Here is a 20,796-nt window from a genome sequence, read left to right on the forward strand (position 1 = left end):
TGGTTTGCAGTAGAAGTTCATGCACTGTAATAACAGAAATTCTTTATTAATTCTGATTTCAAATTGTGACCGTTTAAATAAATCGTCATTTTTAGGACATTTACATATTTTCAGTGTTCAGATGTGAGTGATGAAACTGCTCACCTGTTTTAGGATGCCAGCGGCCATTTCATGACCACAGTCGAAAATCACATGAAATTCTTTTCCTCGTTTCATCTCCTTAAGAAGCGGCTTGGCATCTTTTGTCTCTGCTGGCAGCTGCCGGATTTTTAATCGGATGTTGTAACGAGATGGAGCCTTGATGAGTTCCTGTAATCGAATCAGACCTGAAACGAGGGGTGGATGGGGAAAGAGAGAATATACATAAGCTTATTACGTTATTAAAGGTATAATTTACCCCACAAAATTAAAAAATGTCATAATTTACCCCTTAACACAAAATGAGTTTTCAAGCTATAAGCTGTTTTACATTCAATGACCAATGACTTTTAGCTTCAAAAAAGCAGAACCAAACAGTCAAAGTGGCACTAAAACTGTTAGTTGTTTGCTATATTGCAGATCATATCAAATTTAGGTTATAATAGAGTATGAAAAGCTTTCCTTCCAGACTCTAAAATATATTGTACAAGACATATCTTGATGTAATGTACTATATTGGAGATGTGTAAATTATATATGAATGTGTGTTATATATACTATATTGATTGTATGAAAATGTAGGGGGTGGATTACAATATTAGACTGATCTCCAGGAAATTTGTACGTATTTTACGTGCTGGCTTATACGTATGAAGTGAATAGTTCAAAAACATATGATTATTAGAAAAAAACCTGCCTCAAATACCAACATCACAGAGGCAAAAGCAAATCGTACAAAAATGTACAAATGTGGTCACACAAATAATTAGCCACCTCGTAAAATACGTACAAATTGGCATGAGATTGTGTTAAATATTCAAATGTAGATTAAAGACATACAATGAAGTATGCAAAATATAATGTGCATAATGTCATTTACTATGCAAGCTTTTCAATGTTTATCCAGCATGATTCATATTCATTTAAGTATCATGGTTTTCATTAAAAATAACAAATGGAAATAAAGTCAGAATAGTTAGTTGTCCCTCATCATCAGTTCCTCTGTTCTCTCTTTCTCTCTCTCTTAACTATTTCCAAGAGAAATGTTGAATGTTGGACACACTGTGTGCTTCCTGTCAATAAAATGCCACCACGGTCTAACTTTAAAAGGTCATCATCTGAGAAAAGATCACTGAGCTGACCCCAAAATCCCATTGTCCTCATTTACTTCACATAATAGAGGACCTCTGGTGTTTTTTTTTTAAAGCTACTTAACTATATACTGCAAAGCGTGAAAAACTGAGTTATTTATCTGACCTCATAATATATCAGTAGACTGTGATGTTATGAGGACATTATTAAAACAAACAAAAGCTGTCAATTTTACCAATACAGATTTTGTGCAGGTCAATCTGGACAAAGCTTATATAATTCTTTTAATTTATTTTTGTACATTCTCTGTTTGTGTTTTGAAATGTTTTCAATGTTATATTGATTTTTTATTTATTTGCTACCTATTTATGTAGTCAAGTTCGCTGAAATCCAGACAGGACTTCACTGAATACTCAGTAGATCAATCCTCATGAATATTAAACATCTACAGTCCAGCAGAGTTTCATTATAAACATTGCAAAACATGCCTGAAAGAAAATATCAAACCAACCCTTTCTATAATTACACTTAGGTCAAATGCCTAGACTTTCATTACTTCTATCTCTATACTAAACCCTGCCACCCCTGTATACAGTCATCATTTTAATATATTTTTCCTATTGATATATAAGTCTTTTGTTTAATGTAGGCCTGTCTAATATGTAATGACAAAAGCCATGAAGTTGTAAACTGATGAAGCTAAGTTCTTTAGCTGTGCATTGCTAAACAGAGATAACACTGTTCTGGGCATTCTTTTCCAATAAAAACTGATCTGAGATAAATAGATGCTCTATTAGAGTTTACAAACGTTATTTTTTATTATTTATGCCGCATTTTTCAAGATCACACTTAGGCTTTGTCCACACGAAGCCGGTGCATTCCCTGCCCGATACTTTTTTTCCTTTTCTAAAAAAATAATCCGTAAACACGAAACCACTGAAACCGACTGAAAGGGGTGTAGTATATATGCCGGACCAGTATGTGGCGCTGTAATTCTGCCACAGATATACACTATACACGAAGAAGAAGACTTTGAGCATGCGCATAACCAACGTATGGTGTTGTCCATTATCGCTTGTTGCTCACCACAATTGCATAGAAGCAATAGATTTTGCGGTAATAAAGCTAGTAGGCTTTAGTAGCTTCTGTAGCACGAACACAATCACGTAGTCCGCCGTTATTGTTGTTGCTGTTACGTGTGACGCTTCCGACACATGATGTGATGACGTTTTTCGCTTCACAAAATATACGGATTGGCTGTACACACGAAACCGCAAGGGTGTCGATTTCAGATTTATCCACTTTAGGACCCGGTTTCAAAAAATAGCGGTTTCACTCTCTCAAAACGCCGGACCGTGTGGACGAAACGGCAATACGAAAACAAATGTATACGTATACAGTGATATGCGTCTCCGTGTGGACAGCCCCTTAATGTCATGTCTTGTGTTTCCCCAATCCTAGGCTGTGTCCAAATACACACACTTGTGGGCTTTGCACTTTTATATTTAACATTAAGTTATTCTCTAAATAAAATGAACACAAACACACTGAAATGAAGATTTGCTGAATAATCTCTTAGTAATCAGATTGGTGGCTGAATCTCTGAAAGCCTTCATGTAAACATTAATCGATCTGACTGAGCTCGATCCAAATGTAGACCTGAAACAATCTGATCAATATAATAAATGTATCTTGTAAAAGCATAAAACTGACTATTTTCCATTATTCATATTCAAATGACATCACACATATGCATAGTTTAGTCATTGAAGGAGATGCATTTAGATCATTTGGAGTCATATACATGGTTGCTTTCTCTTTTTGAATAAAAATATACTACAGGTAGCTTTATCATTGCTTGGTAACTGGTAACAGTCAAAGCAAAAATACTGTAGTATTGTTAAAGTTTTACCAATAAGTGATTTTCCAACAAGGCGAACAATAGATTAGACCTGATTTACACAAAGCACATACAAGGCTCTGGTGCTAATTCCAGCCTACAGACGCGTCTCAATCTCACCAAAGCAGTTTATAATGAGACTAGAGTATAGCCAGAGGCTGCTAACTTAAAATAACACGAAAGCTTACATCAGAAACTACACCGTTTTCACCAAACGTCAGACTCTCAGCAAAGATCAGCATTCAGTTTGACGATAAAGCAGCACCTAATACAGCAAGAGCTGAACGCACATAAAAATCAACCAAACACTTGACTAAGAGTTGTGAGAAGCTTGTGGCAGAGCATTCAGGACATTACCGAGGGTCACAGGCCTGAGAACGTCACTTGCATTTCCCAACCGAATACACTCAACCACTTCTATACAGCGGAAAATGATTTCTGACAACACTTTGCTGAGCCAGACAGTCATCCCCATGTGTCTCAGGTCCATACCAATATACCAGCGATGACAAGAGAAATCACCTGTGGCCAGTCTGAATGACTACCGGCCCACAGCGTTGACCCCAATCATCATAAAGTGCTTCTTTATTAGACATCAAGAGCAACCTCCCTAACACACTCACCCTGCTCCATTTACCATATCATTATTATTATTATATTTATTCAAATTAAGAGCCACAAAACTGAGATGAATAAGAATGAGATGGATTTGGTGTATGATGTTTTCGTGAAGCGAGTTCCTGATTGGTTGTAACTGTAACAGTGTGCACAAGCAAATCGGTTGTCACATGAATGTTGTTGTGTAGTGCCCACTTAGTTTTATTGTCAGAAAAATGTCTGCTATACACCAACTGATTCACACTTAGGAATAAGAATCAAAACAAAATTCACGAGTCATTTAGGGAGTTGCTGCACTGATACTGTGAATCACTAACTTTGGTTCCTTTACCCTTCAAATTGCGTACATTAAAATGAAAAATGCACTCAGTAAAAACATGGCAATTTTGCACATCAGTCTTTAAATGTGGCGCGGTATGATTGGTTGGAGGACAAAACAGAAGAGGTGTGGTCGACCTTATATGGCATCACAAAAAACGACAAGTGCATGACATAAAAATTCTGCGAGAAAAATTCACGAGTCGACTTCCCAGTTTGCTTTTGAGTCATTCTTGTGGTATTTCGATGTCATCTGCACGTCGGTCTGTGCGGTAGCATATGAAGTCACATACACCAGTCACCCTGGTTTTTGGAATGACTCAACAAAAGTTTCAGTATTGGGGTTAAAATGACTTTCTGTTCGATAAAATGACATCCAAACCCAACTCTAACCCTAACCCCGTGCGAAAACAGTTTAAAAATCAGACGAAAAACGTATAAACCAATTCCCAAACCACAAATCTAACTCAAATCCTAAGCGACAATGGTTTGAAAATAGGAAAATAATTGAGTAACCAATACGTGAAACTGACACAAAAAAGAAAGTCGTACCACGGACGTAAAACATGGAAATACATAACTGAAACGCTCTAAACATTTCAAAATTAATTCAAATATAGTCACATTCCTATCTTACGATATATGCGCTGCCCACCTTACCAACGGCAAGTCGAACTGCTTCACTGCAGAAGGAAGCGGATATCTAGCGCCAGTACTGTGATTGGCTGAAACACACGGGGGCGGGGAGTGCCTTCCATGCAGGGCTGCCTTGAAGGCTCCTTTGAGGGCTTAAAACACCAACTACCGTCTTTGTAAGCAATGTAAAAGTTACACATGGTACACGGCAACTGTGAATGTTAAGTTCTTTTTCAATAGGAGACATGCCGAAAGCGGCAAAACAGGGGGGGTTACAGAAGCGAAGCAGAGTTGGTCCACACGCCTTGCTCGTGCCCCCAAAATCCTGTTCCTTTTGCAGACATGGCTCTTCACGACAGGCACCATTGAAGATAAACATATTTGCACTAAATGCTACACAAAATGTTGTGAAAAGCTGTAGCTACACGGCCGCACAGCGATTTCGCTGCTTGCCACGTACCGTGTGAAACGCCCTTTAGGTTGTTTAACTAGCTGTAATTAAGTTACATTGAGAAAATAAAAAATCTAATTGATTGTCTAATTGATATGTGTGACAGAATGAGTCAGGCTTCTTATTATTTAGTAAGCATCAATGGCATTTCATATATGATGACAGAACATAAAAGAAGTTTAGAACAAAAGAGTTTTGCTGCTTACTGTCAATACAAGCTCTGAAAGTTCTGAAAGTCACAGAATGTTTTCATAGTACATCAAGGTCTTTTATCTAAAAAGATCAAGAGAAACCTGATTTATTCATATGCCCATGTGGGCAGACGGATTCATCGATCAGCTGATGATGGCATCCTGTTGTATGTCTATGATGTTTCATCAGCCACAGCACAAATCATGCAGACGTGAAACAGTTAAGAACTATTGAAGGCAATTATTTCAACTCTTAAACATGAGTAATGAGTAACAACTTATAGGCCTGGTGTCTCAGAAAAGGTCAGGACTAGGCTTTAGTTAAATGAAGGTGTTTAAGCATCTTTTATAAACATGTCTTAGATAAAGACTGATAAAATACTGGTGTGTATCAACGGCACTGGCATATTGATTTGTATGTCAAAGTTATTTTTAGTTGAGACAGCTCAAGCATCTGTCTTAGTCTAGCCTTAAGCCTTGTCTGTGAAAAGGTGGGATATTTAAACAAAAATGTTTTCACATTCTCTCTGTATTTTTATGCATACTGTAGCCCCAGGGATCATTGACTTTGCATGCAATTATTATTCATTTTCAATGAGAGCCGGTGTCATGAGCAATTTGGTCCCCCCTGGCAATTCTGCCCCCTTAGGACCCCCGCGTGATTCCATTGGCTGAAAAAACTCCTCATGTGTAGTTTTCTTAGTGCCTTATTACAATTCCTACAAAATCACGTTATGATTTATGTAGTTAGACCATTGTTAAAATTACAATTGATGTCTTTTAAATGATATGTTTCATATAGTAGTATATAAATGAGGCTATAGGTGGGAGATCTACACATTGCTTGTGTCACTTTATTATTTTACTGTACCCTTTCCACTTTGGAAATGTAATAAATTACTTATACAAAACATGATTACTACATAGCTGAATAACACATTAAAATTATAATTTATAAGCCGTGATTACTAAACTTTTACTATTAAAAAAATACATTTCGTAAGGTATGTTAATAATTTACAAAAATAAAAGTATTGTTTTTGTAAAGCAGATGATGACACAAAAGTACTGACATGTCTGCAACATGAATATTAGTTTATTATATAATTTTTTTGTTAACTTTTATTTAAAAAAAATTGTATGCTTTTATTTTGTACAGCGTAATAATTATTCCTTACATTTATATAGCACTTTTCTCAGTACTCAAAGCGCTTTACATATGAAAGCCAATGTGCAGCATCCACCACCAATGTGCAGCATCCACCTTGATGATGTGACGGCAGCCATATTGCGCCAGAACGCCCACCACACACCAGCTGATTAGTGGAGAAAAGACAGAGTAATATAGACAATTAGTATGAGGGATGATTAGTAGGCCAATGGGCAAGTTTGGCCATGATGCCGGGGCACCCTACTCTTTTTCGAAGGACATCCTGGGATGACCACAGAGAGTCAGGACCTCGGTTTTACGTCTCATCAGAAGGACGGTGCTTATTTTGAGAGTATAGTGTCCCCATCACTATACTGGGGTGTTGGGACCCACACAGACCACAGGGTGAGCACCCCCTGCTGGTCTCACTAACACCTCTACCAGCAGCAACCTGGTTTTTCCCAGGTGGTCTCCCATCCAAGTACTGACCAGGCTCACCCCTGCTTAGCTTCAGTGGGCAAACTGTCTTGGGCTACAGGGTGATATGGCTGCTGGCCAATTAGCGTAATTAGCTTGCTAGACCGCTAATGCAGACGAGATATGGCAATGACACATTTTTGACCAGGCATTAGTCCTAGGTACCAATCGGGGTCCTTGGCGAGACCAAATTGCCAGAGGGGACCATAGATATGTATAAAGGCTAGATGTCTCGCCCGCGCTGCTGGCACAATTGCGTGGAACGTCCGTATTTGGCGGCCATCTTACCACAGGGCGCTCACTCACTCATAGCATTGAGTTTTAATGGTGCTGGTACTTTTAAATGACCATAACTTGCTTCATTTTTGACCGATTTTCAAACGGTTTGGTTTTGTTATAAAAATCAAAGATGTACCTATGACACTGCATACTTATACTAAAAAAAAAATTCATAGAACATGCTAAAGCATCCTGAATTATAGCCACATTAATAACGTTTGTAACAAACCAAACCGTTTGAAAATTGGTAGAAAATTGAGCAAGGTCATTTAAAAGTACCTGCACCAATAAACTCAATGCTACGAGTGAGCGAGCTGTCTGAGGTAAGATGGCCGCCAGGTGATGACGTTACAGACTCCGCGGTAACACATCAAGCCTTTATACATATCTATGGGGGGGACCTAATTGCTCATGACACCGGCAGCGGCACATTAAGTATTGTCTGAGCGTCAAGGAGAGTTAAAATCAGCTCAACTTTATAGTAATGAGCTATGAGGCAGTTCGGTGGTAACCAATCGGAAGGCGGTAACGTTCAGCTGCAACCAATCAGACGGCAGAAACCTCCACTTGAGAGGATTCCAGAGAATGCATTCGAGCGTCAGAGCATCCACTACACTTTTGCTAAAACATTGTTGACAGGGAAGCCTAAGCTTTTTTTATTCTGACCCCTGCTATTTTTTTCATCCAGTGTGAATACTTCCGGCAGAGTTCTCTGATTTGTTACTTAGATTTGAATGAACTACAGTAATATTCAGCCAATCACAGAGCGAATCATCTCTTGGGCGCGTCTGCCACGAGCTTCAAATCTTTTGTTGCTCTTGTGAATTTTCGTTCGTTCATTAATAGCTATTAGGCCGTCTGGGATAACTACACTGGGATAAAATGCACCCCAGAAAAAAGCAAATGAAGATTACATCCTTTTTTCAAAAACACACTGTAAGTATAACTGAAATATTGTAAATATCATAAAATATCTTTATTTCATAAAGTATAGATGGTCTCACATTGGTCTTAAAGTCCTGCAGTTTTTTTATTTTGAGTGTGATTTCACAAAAATAGGTTCCTGTAAGCTATCATGGCATTTTCCAAAATTGCCACTAGAGTGCTGTAAAATGCCAATTGGTATTCTATTTAGAATGTATTATTATGAACATCATAACCATACAGCTGCCCCCCCCACTTTTAAAATGGCTGCTACGCCCCTAAAGGGTACCCACGGTGAATGTAGATAAAACGGCTCATTATAAGATAATGAAAATAATACAGGTCATTATGTAAAGTCTTTATACACCACTGATAATATATACTAGTCAACATTTGAAGTGGATCAAAAATGTTTATCAAAGTTGTCCTAAGACAAGAACCAGTTTGGGGTATTGGTTTTAAGACAAGTTTTAGAAAAGGTTTTGATCCACTTCAATTGTTGACTAGTGTAGTTATGTAGATTATATTGCATTTCTGTCATGAGAACCTTCTTTAAGTTACACAATGCATCTTTAAAATCGCTCTTATAGTACTTCAATGTCACATGTTCATATTTCTGCATGGCGGTGCATGAAGTCAAGCAAGCCTTTTATGGAAGAGAGCTGATTAGTTTCATTTGGTGTTTTGTATATAGAAAGACGACAAAAACATTCTGGAAGGGGGCTCAAGAGAACGGGAGTTAAGAAACACTGTTTAATATGGTATAAAAGGGTGCAGTATGAAAGACATTTCGGACATAGTGCATCCTTTATGTTTTCATTGCTATGTGACCTTTATGTCCTTTGTTGTGATACCATAATTTATAAATGCGTTATTAAATTAAATCACAATGAAATCACAAGGAATACATTTTTTGGTACCTAAAGAGCAGCCGGTTCATAGATTTCCAGTATTTTTATTTATATTCACTGTTGAATTTGGCAGCTCCTGGGCTTGCTCCATCGAATGCACAATTAAAAATCTATCCGGAAGTAGTAAGTCATCTGGGTACATTTCATCTAGTGATTTTGAGTACTATGAATTTGGACATACTGCTCTTATACGAATTAAACAATTGTGAAAAGTGCTATATAAATAAAATTGAATTGCTCACCTTGCATAAAGATTTTTGCCTACTATAAAGAATGAATCAGGCAGCATCACTCTTATTGTCATGACCTGATCTCTCTATTTCTTGTCTTATCCGAGTTTGAGAGATTAGGTTGTGACAGTACGTGTCTGCCCTGAGAGAGTTGTGTGACATGCCCTTCCGCGGTCCACGTTTCTCTCAGGGTTCGTCAATTGTTTCCCGCTCCCTTATGTTTGATTAAGCTCCAGGTGTCTGTTATTAGAACTCCCTATTTAATACCCTTCTGTCCTGTCCTCCGTGCGTTGGTATTCTTCTGTGTTCCCTGCAAGTTTCCCTGAGTGTATTCCTGTTCCTGGTATCCTGTGCGAGTTTATGTAGTTTAGTGTTCTCAGTGTTTATGTAGTTAGTTTAGTTCTTGTGTCTGTTTATTGTATGTTTTACCCCCTCGTGGGTGTTTTTGGTTCTGTGTCTTTGTATATATTAAAGTATTCTTCATTTTAGTCTGCGTTTGGGTTTCCCTCGTCTCCTGTGTTTCCCGATCGTGACACTTATCTGCACAAATGATCTGTATTGATATACATTTTAAAACTTCAACTATTGTTGATTTGTAAGATATAGATATATATTTAATAAGCTCAAACATTTGTCACCCCCCCCCCCCCCGAGTATGCAACATAACAGTCTGTAAATATTCTTAGAGAGGATTCATCGCTCAAGTGTTCCCTGCCAAAGTCATCTGAAAAAAAGACTTGTAATCCGCCGTGGTTTTTGGTCTTCTTCCAGACAGTGCTGCAATGAGTCAGTGATATGAGATGAATGTGGCTTTCCTTTGGCATTATTCAGAAAGAAGAGGAAAGGCTGGACCCTCAATTGATGCTCTGGGCTCCAGACACGAAGATCAAGGTTAATGTAGCATTTACTGTAGGTGCTTATTTATATGGCACTACATTTGTATAGCAAATTGATCAAGATTAAAATCAGGTCACACATTTCAATACGCCCGACAAAATGGAAAGTCATTACACTCTGAAGTACCATCTACACCTCTGCTTCCTGCATTAATATTATAAGATCTAAAAGGACCTTTAATGACTTCATCATTTGATGAGAAGATCTTCTGTCCTAAGGTCTATGTCCGGGATAGAAAAACATTAAAATAATGTTTAAAAGATTGCAAATGTCAATGAAGTAGTTTGTGTACCAGTAATATCAGCAGACATAATTGCAAAATGAATCACTGATCAGACTAAACCCATGTCATATGTTGCATGGGTTCCTGTAGCTCAATGAGAGGTCATGGACTTGATTCCAAAGGAACACACATGATTAAATGTATAGCTTGAAGTTGCTTTGGATTAAAGCATATGCCGAATACACAAGTGCAAAGCCAATGTCATGAGGCTAAAACAAGCAAATGCTCTGAAAGCATCACAATTATGGCTTACTTAAAGTATATAGCTGTATATGCATAATCACTGCAGAAAGCTATCACTTTACCACAAGTGTTGTCCATCATATTATTACTGCCATGTAACTCTAAGGGGGCGTACACACCAAAGCTTTTACACCCGGGCCCACTGCACGTTTTCAATTGTTTCCAATGAAAGCTCAGCGTTTTTCAAATAAGCCAGTAGTTTCCGCGCTGAAAACTGGTGCTCTGCTTTTTTTCCGCACTCAGCGCTGAGAGTTGAAAAATATTCAACTTCAGGTGAAAAGCTCTGCTCGTCAATGTCAGTTCTCACACAGCTGTCCAATCACAGTGTAGGGGGGGCGGGGCATTACCACGGCAACCAACCGGCTCACAGCTAAAGTATCACAGCTACCAAAGCGCTCAGCTGAAGAAAGCTGTCACTCAGCTGAAAAAACAGCTGCCATTCGGCATTGCCCATGCGTTTTTAGCCGCGTTTAAAAGTTTTGGTGTGCACAACCCCTAAGCACATGCAGTACTGTAATTAGTCCTATTAAAGTGTATTAGGAGTATGGATTATTATTTTGGTATTAGTAAAATTGTCAGATTGAAACAAGCAGTTATCAAAGCAATTAGATGACAATGCTTTAACATGATGTGTGTTCGAAAACATAACATCGCAGTTGTCTAAACAATCCTTTGAGCAATATTAGATCATACAGTACAGCGCGTAAAAACACTTATCCAGAATAAACTCAAACGGATCTCTTCAATGAGAAATATAAACTAAAAGCCACCATATTTTGTTTTGATAATATGGGATCCTTAAAGGCAGGTTAGGCAGGAATTTTCTAAAAAAAAACTTTACAAATTTGTTAAAACTGTCTTTATATACCAATACATAAGTAAAATGTAAGTACTCTGAAAAAGAGAGTATAAAAATCGAGTGTCTGTAGACCTCTCACCACTGTTTTCAACAGAGCCTTGTTGACTCTGATGAGGACTACACTCCGGAGACCGCTACCGCATCGTCGACTCGAGGAAAAGCCACGCGATATTAACTCTCGTTTGATTTCTTAGTTTATTCATTTTTTGCCTTGTTTGCCTTTGTTGACTGGATATGCAGGTACTGTGAGTTCTGAATGCACTTTCTCTGCCGTACTTTTGCTCTTCCTAGAGTGCCTCGTGCACGTTCAAATCAATTGGGTGTGCGCATGTGTGGGCAGATCCCATAGCAACAGGGGTGGTGCCATGGTCGCGAGAGAGAATGATAGTCGCGCAAGCCAATCATTTGTTTTGTCCCGAATGGAAATAATTACTTGTTTTTGACACAGTCGTGAGGGGTCTACGGACACTCGAGTTTTGTACTCTCTTTTTCAGAGTACTTGCATTTTGGTTGTGTATTTGTATGTAGGGACGGTTTGAACAAATTTGTGAGGAAGTTTTTTGGATAATTCCAGCCTATCATGCCTTTAAAGTTTCTTTGTAATTACATGATATATACTGATGAATTATTCACATGAATTAGAATGAAGTGCATTTTAATGTTTGGTATGAACATCATGGCTAATGAAGATCATTTGTTAGGAAGTATTCTGTCTTCATTTATTAATGCAATAAAATGTTGGTCTCTGAATGACATGCATAGTCTATTATTGTTTTCCCCCTGAGATGTAATATAATTTAGCAGCATTTGTTCGCTGCAGAGCGGCCACACATTATTTGGCCTGTGTTAGTTGGCTTTGAAATGCCACATATCAAAGAAGCGATTGTTAGAGCTCTTTTATAGTCGACACATCCCGCTAATAGAGCTAATTTTACTCGCCTTTATACTTGTTATTAAGCCGTCTTATGCTTTCATTTCACAATGTTTAATGTTTTAACATTACTGTCCTTTATCAGCGTATGGCATGTGTAGCATGCTTTGTGAATTCGGCTCGTTTCTAGCACAGCCGAGGAGTGTTGACAGAGCTTTGTGTCGGCCGCTGCCATTACAGAGCCGAGTCATTAAGGAACGGCATTACGGCTATTGATTTGCTTGTTTGCATTCATTCATGAAGTTGTAGAGACTCCAGTCATTCTGAACAGGCCTGAGGAAAACAGAGACGGGCTTTACTTCATCCTCCTGTCCGTTCGGCTCAGACTTTAGCTCAGTCTTTGCCCATTTCGGCAGTCTAATTGAAAATGATTAAACAAACGCTTGGAATTGGTTTAATTACATCATAGATTTTGGTCGTAATGGTTTGTTGGCAGCTTTGCCACATCATCCAACGGTTATTCTGATTCTCTTTTAGTTTATTCTTATTTCCTTTGACAGAAATAAAATCACAATGGCAAGAGTTTATTAACATCACAAAGAACAACAGCAGTTTACAGCGAATTGTAAGTCTTTGGTAATAATGACTAACATTGCAATGCAGTTGTTTATTGTTTGTTCATGTTCATACACTGTAGTTTAACAGATATAATATTTTGATTTTAAAAAAATGTATTAGTATTGTAAGAGATGGTTTCACAGACAGGGTTTAGATTAATCCAGAAACTTACAGAAAACCATACTGGTGTGCATCTTGAGACAAAAAAATGGCACTGATATATGTTATCTCTTTTCCCGCCATCGACACGTTATCTTGTCAATAAAAAGAAAACATTTGCATAAACAAAAACGTGTTCCTGATGAATTTTTATGGTTATCTGTAATACCGCAATTATACACTCGATGGCTTACACTGTAAAAAATACTTTGCTGCCTTAAAATATTTTGTTAAATCAACTCAGATTTACAAGTCATGTCAACAAAGATGAGTTGTCACAACTTATAAAATATAGTTGAAAAAAGTCAACTTACTTTTATAAGTTGTAACAACTCACCTGTAGTTATAACAACTCATCTCTAGTCAAGATAAATACATGTAATAGTAAGTTGAAATGACTTGTAAATCCGAGTTGATTCAACCAAAAATTTTAAGGCAGCAAAGTATTTTTTACAGTGTACTTATCCAATTTATAAAAAAACTCGAGCAAAAAGCTATTTACTACTGAATCTAATCTCTAACAAAATTCCTATACAAAAATGCAATTATTTCAGCTTTTTGCTAAAAAAAATATTTTTAAAGAAAAATACTCACATTTAAGAGTTTATAAGCAGAGAAAAAATATAGATAGGATGAAATGTTTTTCCCATTTTGTTTGTTTATTGTTTGTTTGAAAGCAAAGGGTATGTTCTTTCATTTGATATATTTGTATGTTTATATATTTTGAGAAGAACATTTTCCTGGAAGGCATTTTGTGAATTTTTTGTGAAAATCACAAAAAAATGCTGGGGGCAACTTTTCAAAAAAGGCTGGCGGGAAATGAGTTAAGATATGTCAGTACAAGGTGCTTTGAAATTAAATCAGCTCAAACAAGCATTTTAGTCTGGGACTAGGATAAGCCCTGTCCTGGAAACCGACCTAAAGGGGTGGTTTCCCGGAGAGGGATTAGCTAAAACCAGGACTAGGCCCATAGTTTAATTAGGAAATATAACTAGTTTTAAGAGACATGCCTTATGCTGGGTACACACCAAAAGATTTTTTACATCTTATAAGATTTTAAAAATTTGATAGACCACAAACATGAGGATAAAAATTCCTAGATTTAACCGTTTTGCTCCTATAGTGTGTGCGGTGTGCCATTATGTGTTAAAGACAGCACACCACACACAGACAGATTTTTAACCAGAGTCTCGACTGTGAACACAGGAAATCCCGCAATATCTCGCAAGACTTCAGAATAAGCATGGCGGACAATATGCAGGAAGACATTTCAATGATAGTGCTTGGAACAGGCTTGTGCACAATTCAGAATTGAATTGAGAATGACTCCTTAAATCCAATTCCATTTTTGAATTTGAATTGAATTTGAATTGATGTCAAAAACAGGATCTAGAATTACAATTCGAATTTGAATTAAAGGAAGCAGAATTGCAATTCAATAGAAATTCAAAGAAATTCATATACATATTATACAGTAAATGAAGTGTTAAAAAATAAGCTTTCAGTATATGTCAGATATGATTGCATTACATATTCTATAAATTATATTAATTTGAACTACTTGTACAGATTACATTAACAGGGAATGTTTTCCCCCAGCAATTAATGTTCAAAACTCTAGTCACATAACAAATAATTAAGTTGGATTTTTTGTAATTGTAATTTTGTGGAACAAGATGGAACATGACTTCATTTCCCAGAATGTTTTACTTTAACCAAGTATTTAAAATGGTTGCCAAACAATTTTCCAAAGTAACTTTCCTAACACTGAATGTATGAGAGATTCTTTGTTTTGTTTGTGGTATTGCCATGAATTTAATTCCACTTCCTGTCATTCCAATTCAAATTCAACTTCCTGTAGGGCGGAGTTAATTCAATTCAAATTCCAATTCATTAATTGAATGGAGGCCAATTCTGAAATTCTGAATTGTGCACAAGCCTGGCTTGGAATAATTTTTACAAGACACGTTGTGTAAACATTCGTGCTGTTGCCACAAATCAACAAGCAGATCTTTCATCTCTGCTGTCCACATCAACTTCACTTTGGCCGTTTATCCGAAGGCTGTAGCTTGCGGAGGTCGCATATGCAGGCTGCAAACGTCATGAAACCTGGTTTATTCAAGTTAACTGAGAATTACATTCGCAAGTCATAAGTATATTACAGCAATATACAAAAAAATAGAAATAATAGTCAATTGTATAACTGTTCTGAAATAAGACAGTCTTGATGACGTATATGCAGCCTGGAAATGCGACCTACGGATTGAAAAGCGGCCTTTGTGCTGCACCATGACATGTCTTTCATCATCTTGCTTTCTGATTGGATATGGTTTGGTTTCACGTGATAATCTCCATAGCGTGCTCGCGTTTGTCCTCGGGATTCCCCACACACATCAGGATTTCTGATCGGAGCCGCGCCGATCGCATATCGTAAATATTCAACATGTTGAATATTTACGATATGCGATTGGTGCGGCTCTGACGTTCTTCCGAGCAGATTTGGACACTCTTAACACACATCACACGAAGGGAAAATCTGATAAAATAATCTGTAAAACCATCGCGATACTCGGACATAGCTAGAATTGTCGGAAGGGGGGAAATCGGCCCCAAATCAGCCCGATTATCTTTTGGTGTGTACCCAGCATTACTAAAAACATTACTTTTGTGCATTTTGATGCGAAACAAAGGGCATTGATGTATTTTAAGCTAGTCAGTGCAAGTTGTTTTGGACAGATCTTACATTTATTTTAGTCTAAACCGCCCCTAAATGTTTAAATTTAACTTATCTACAATTAATAAATGCTGTAGAAATGTTCCTTGTTAGTTCACACTATATTGTAAAGTGTAGGGAAATAATTTTTCAATCGGTTCACTTTTTTACATAAATATAATTCATAATGCATTTAATTAATTTCATATGCAATCAATATGCAATTGTAACTTTTAAATGATCAACTATCGGATAAGTAAGAGATAATGTATAAGCAACTGGTTGCCTGTACATTATCCCGCTTATAACACAGCAATTTTCCTCATAAGTAAGGTAAGGAAGATTTCCAATTTTTTTACAAATGCAGACCTTCCGTGAGGGAAACACCATTACTTTCGGTTTAAAGATAAGGTGAAACCTTCAAATGTCATGACCACACTGTTTGTTTATTTATTTGTAAATATAATGTCAAACATGATATATAAACACAAATTAATATTACATTTTTTGTAATCTTAAACTGTACTGTCAAAGTGATTTGCAAGCATTCGGGTTACCATGTGTTATTAGTTTTGAGCGGTTGTTATGTAAGGAATATTTGACGACGATCCATTAATTATTCAAAAGTAATGACACCCAAGGTGGTAATGTGGCACGGTGCGACATTTAAGACATTTAAAAGGTCCGGTGTGCGGTTTACAAAAAAATAATCAACCCCCATGGAACATTTCTCAGCCAATCAGAATAAAGCATTCCACAGACCTGTGCTATAACTGGAAATAACAAACCTGCAAATGTTGCGACTGGCCAATCAGAATCAAGCGTTTCAATGAGCCGTATAATAAACAATACTAACACATAAATAGCTACAATGCTATTCAGTTTCAACATCCCTAAGAAACACAATGCCTGTATATAATCACAGAATATGTGTGTGTGTGTGTGTGTGTGTGTGTGTGTGTGTAGAAGTGTGAATAAAGCAAAGCGTATGCTTTGGGAAATCTGGCAGCGAGTCCACTAGTTGGCACGTTTGCTCCCGAGGCGACCTCTGGCATATGGCATATGTACCCCTGACTGCGCTTGTACTTGCTGCCGACTGCTCTAACAGAGTCTGTCAAACAGGGCGGTTCGACCATACCGGAGACCAGATGGAAACCGGGGAACGGTGCATGGTCCAGGCCAAAGGGTCAGGCTGCCTAAAGACTGCTGGAGAATTAACACGGCACCGTATGAACGCTAAACCACTGAGCTCTCACCTGTGCTGTCGTCGTACACCACAGTGACCGTTTTCCACTTGAAGAAGTGGACCAGGTCTAAAATGGCTCTGCTGAGAGAGGAGAAGTCTGGGTAGAGACTGACGTAGAAAGAGTCGCGGTTATCCGACACCTGGTGCTTCCACTTGGTCTGGATGTGCGGCACTCCCAGAGCGTTACAGATGGACTGCACCGCATTGGCTGAAGAACTGTGGGAGGGGCCAAAGATGGCTGCCACGCCCAGAGACAGCTGGTCACATGCTGGAGAGATAAACATTATAAAATCAAACAAGACATAATATGATGATCTGATTTAAAGCATTTTTGTTTTGTTAATGATGTATACTTAAAATTTAAATATTTTGTAAGCATTGCAAAACATTATAGGTATACAATAACAAAAATAATATTTAAGATCAGTTCAAATAAATCTGACAGAATGAACATTTTAATAAAAATATTATATTATAATATAATTTATATTTCATTTAAGCTCAAGTAAGGAAACTTTATTTTTAAGTGATCTTTTCTTAGATATTAGTGAATGCGAACGTTCTTTTTAAAATCTTATATTTTGTTTGAGAAACACCAGAGCTCATTACTGTAGACCTTGGGTCAACATATTTACAGTATGTCAAAAAAAATTAAGAATGCATACTGGTACATTGCTAATAATGAGCTTGAAATTTATTAATTTAAATGGGATATAGTTTTTCTGGTAAAGTCCCAGTGTTTTAATAGGATGAGAGAGTAAGAGCAGAGTTACAGTGACAGTGGTTGATGAAGTGTATAATCATTAGAAGAGATTTCAGATGTTTCTCCTGTGTATAAATGACGGATGATAGCAGTCTGATAAACCTGTCTCATGAGTATCAGTAGTTCACTGAATCACTTCTTCTGACTCATTACAGATAACCAATCAATTCTCTCTTTTTATACACCAGACGCTTACCGAGATTTCACTGTGCTTAAATGAATTCAAAAGCTTTCTCATGTGTGTGTGTGTGTGTGTTTAAGGATTCATTCCCTGCATAGGCGTCATGCCCGTTCAAACTGAGGGGGCATGTGCCCCCTTGGATTTTTGATCCAAATGGATTTAGCATGCAACCTCAAAATCAATGAAGCATCTTTTCATCTGTTACTTTGTTTAATAGGCAAAATATGACCAGATCTTCAGTTCACTGAGATTTTGAATTAATAACATGCTTCATTCTGGACGCAATGAATCATTAATGAATTCCAGTCGCAACAGAACAGCGCCGGTGCCATCATTGTGAATGGTCGCAGATACGTTGCTGCTGGTGCTGTATTTTGGTATCTGATCAAATTAAAAATGCCATCACAAACACTCACAACACTTTTAAAACAGCAGTTACCACAATGTTCAGTTTAACCTACTTGTGTACAAAGATGATGGTTCAAAGTCCATTTCTTAATGTTTATATCTAGATTCACCCCTAGAGGAGGCGCACAATCATGTTCATGTCCTCTAACTCTGAGGTCAAATATGTGATGCTAAAATGCGTTCCACTATTTAAATGATTTTTGCATGCTTTCAATACAATTACATTGAAATGTGAAAATAAACAAAAAATGTAAGCATTACATTAAAGGGACACTGAAAATATGCTCATTTACCAGCTCCCCTAGAGTTAAACATTTTATGTTTACTGTTTTGAAATACATTCAGCCGATCTCCGGTTCTGGAGATTCTTGATATTTCTCCTATTGAAAACTTGACTCTTCTGTAGTTACATCGTTTACTAAGGCCGACAGAAAATTAAAGGTTGAGATTTTTTAGGCCCATACGGCTAGGAACTATACTCTCTTCTGGCGTAATAATCAAGGACTTTGCTGATGTAACATGGCTGCAGCAGGCGCAATATTACGCAGCGCCTGAAAGCAGTCCCCTTGGTAACTTTCAATAGCTGGGGACTATTTTTGGGCACTGCATAACGATGTAACTACAGAAGTCAAGTTTTAAATAGGGGGAAAAAAACCCTTTTTGAGTGTGATGCTAATGGTCTAATCAGATTCAATGGATTGTGCTAAGCTATGCTAAAAGTTGTACCGCCAGACCCGGAGATCAGCAGAATAGATTCCATAAACATTAAAAATAGAATGTTCAACTCTAGGGGAGCTGGAAAATTATATATATTTTTTTAAAAAAAAAGTGGAATGTCCCTTTAAGAATTACAGTACGTAAGTTGCTCAAAGGTTTCTTTTACTCCCTGTTGTTGCAGTGTCTTAAAAATAGGCACCAGAGCAATGTTTGTGGTAACCGTGGTTTAAGCGGCATAATTGACGTTGTGAATTATGTAAGGAATAATTGACGACGGGTAGTTGAATTATAGGAAAATAATGCACACCCAAGGTGGTAATGCGGCACGACGTGAAGCTGAGTGCCGTTACACTGTGGGTGTGCATTATTTTCAAATAATTTAAAGGACCGGAGTCAATTATTCCTCTTATACCACGGTTACCACAAACATTGCTCTGGTGCCTATTTTTAAGACATTTGACAAGTTAGGTGTGCGGTTATAAAAAAAAAAAAACATATACCAACAGAACATTTCTCAGCCAATCAGAATACAGCATTTAAAAGGCCCGTGGTATAAAATACATTAAAACCTTTTTATATGATATATTCTTATAGATTAAATAGACAAAAAGGTAAGAAGCGTAATTGCTATTTTACACATTAATAAAAACTGAGTGAAAAAATACACTTATTATGATACCGCCCCTTCAACTGCGCTATTCAACCATAAACGGCCTCACGAGTGTGACAGACACTCAATTCAACAGACACTATAATTCAACGACCCATTGTTACTTAAAGGCAGGATAGGCAGGAATTATCTAAAAAAGTAGTCTTTATATACCAATACATAAGTAAAATGTAAGTACTCTGAAAAAGAGAGACTAAATCTTGAGTGTCTGTGGACCTTTCACGACTGTTTTGGACACAGCTAATTATTTCCATTCAGGACGAAACAAATGATTGGCTTGCGCGACTATCACTCTCTCTCGCGACCATGGCACCACCCCTGTTGCTATGGGATCTGCCCACGCATGCGCACACCCGATTGATTTGAACGTGCACGAGACACTCTAGGAAGAGCAAAAGTACGGCAGAGAAAGTGCATTCAGAACTCACAGTACCTGAATATCCAGTCAGCGAAGGCAAACAAGGCAAAAAAAGGAACAAATAAAGAAATCAAACGAGAGTAAATATCACGTGGCTTTTCCTCGAGTCGACGATGCGGTAGCTGTATTTTCTCCGGAGTGTAGTCCTCATCAGAGTCAACAATGCTTTCAGCACGGAAACTCTTACATGCAAAACACCATATAAATCTTCCACGAAATTTACCTTCATCACAGTGTAACTGATGGTAATAAAAAAACTTGTATCAATGCAGTCTATTTGTCCTATAAATATAACTAGCTTGTTTGTTACAGAATCAAACAAAATATATTTTAAACTTTACCAGTATCGATATGCTAGCTTGATAGTGAGTACTAAAAGCTATCCTATTTGTTTATATTCATAGTGATAAAGTTAGGTGTATTATTACATGTGAT

At 37.4% G+C, this 20,796-nt stretch overlaps 1 protein-coding gene across 3 annotated transcripts in view; it reads right to left on the bottom strand.

The window, feature by feature from the left end:
• Window positions 1–20,796, bottom strand: part of grik2 (glutamate receptor, ionotropic, kainate 2) — a 231,945-nt gene that overhangs the window by 150,782 nt on the left and 60,367 nt on the right. For all 3 annotated transcript variants that reach the window (XM_073871825.1, XM_055209417.2, XM_055209418.2), the window contains exons 3-4: window positions 17,215–17,472; window positions 145–326 (exon numbers count right to left, since the gene is read on the bottom strand). In XM_073871825.1, coding sequence (XP_073727926.1) covers window positions 145–326; window positions 17,215–17,472 — 440 coding nt within the window. The remainder of the gene's footprint in view (window positions 1–144; window positions 327–17,214; window positions 17,473–20,796) is intronic.

The sequence above is a fragment of the Misgurnus anguillicaudatus genome, chromosome 10 (assembly GCF_027580225.2).
Source record: "Misgurnus anguillicaudatus chromosome 10, ASM2758022v2, whole genome shotgun sequence".
Taxonomy (NCBI): Eukaryota; Metazoa; Chordata; class Actinopteri; order Cypriniformes; family Cobitidae; genus Misgurnus; species Misgurnus anguillicaudatus.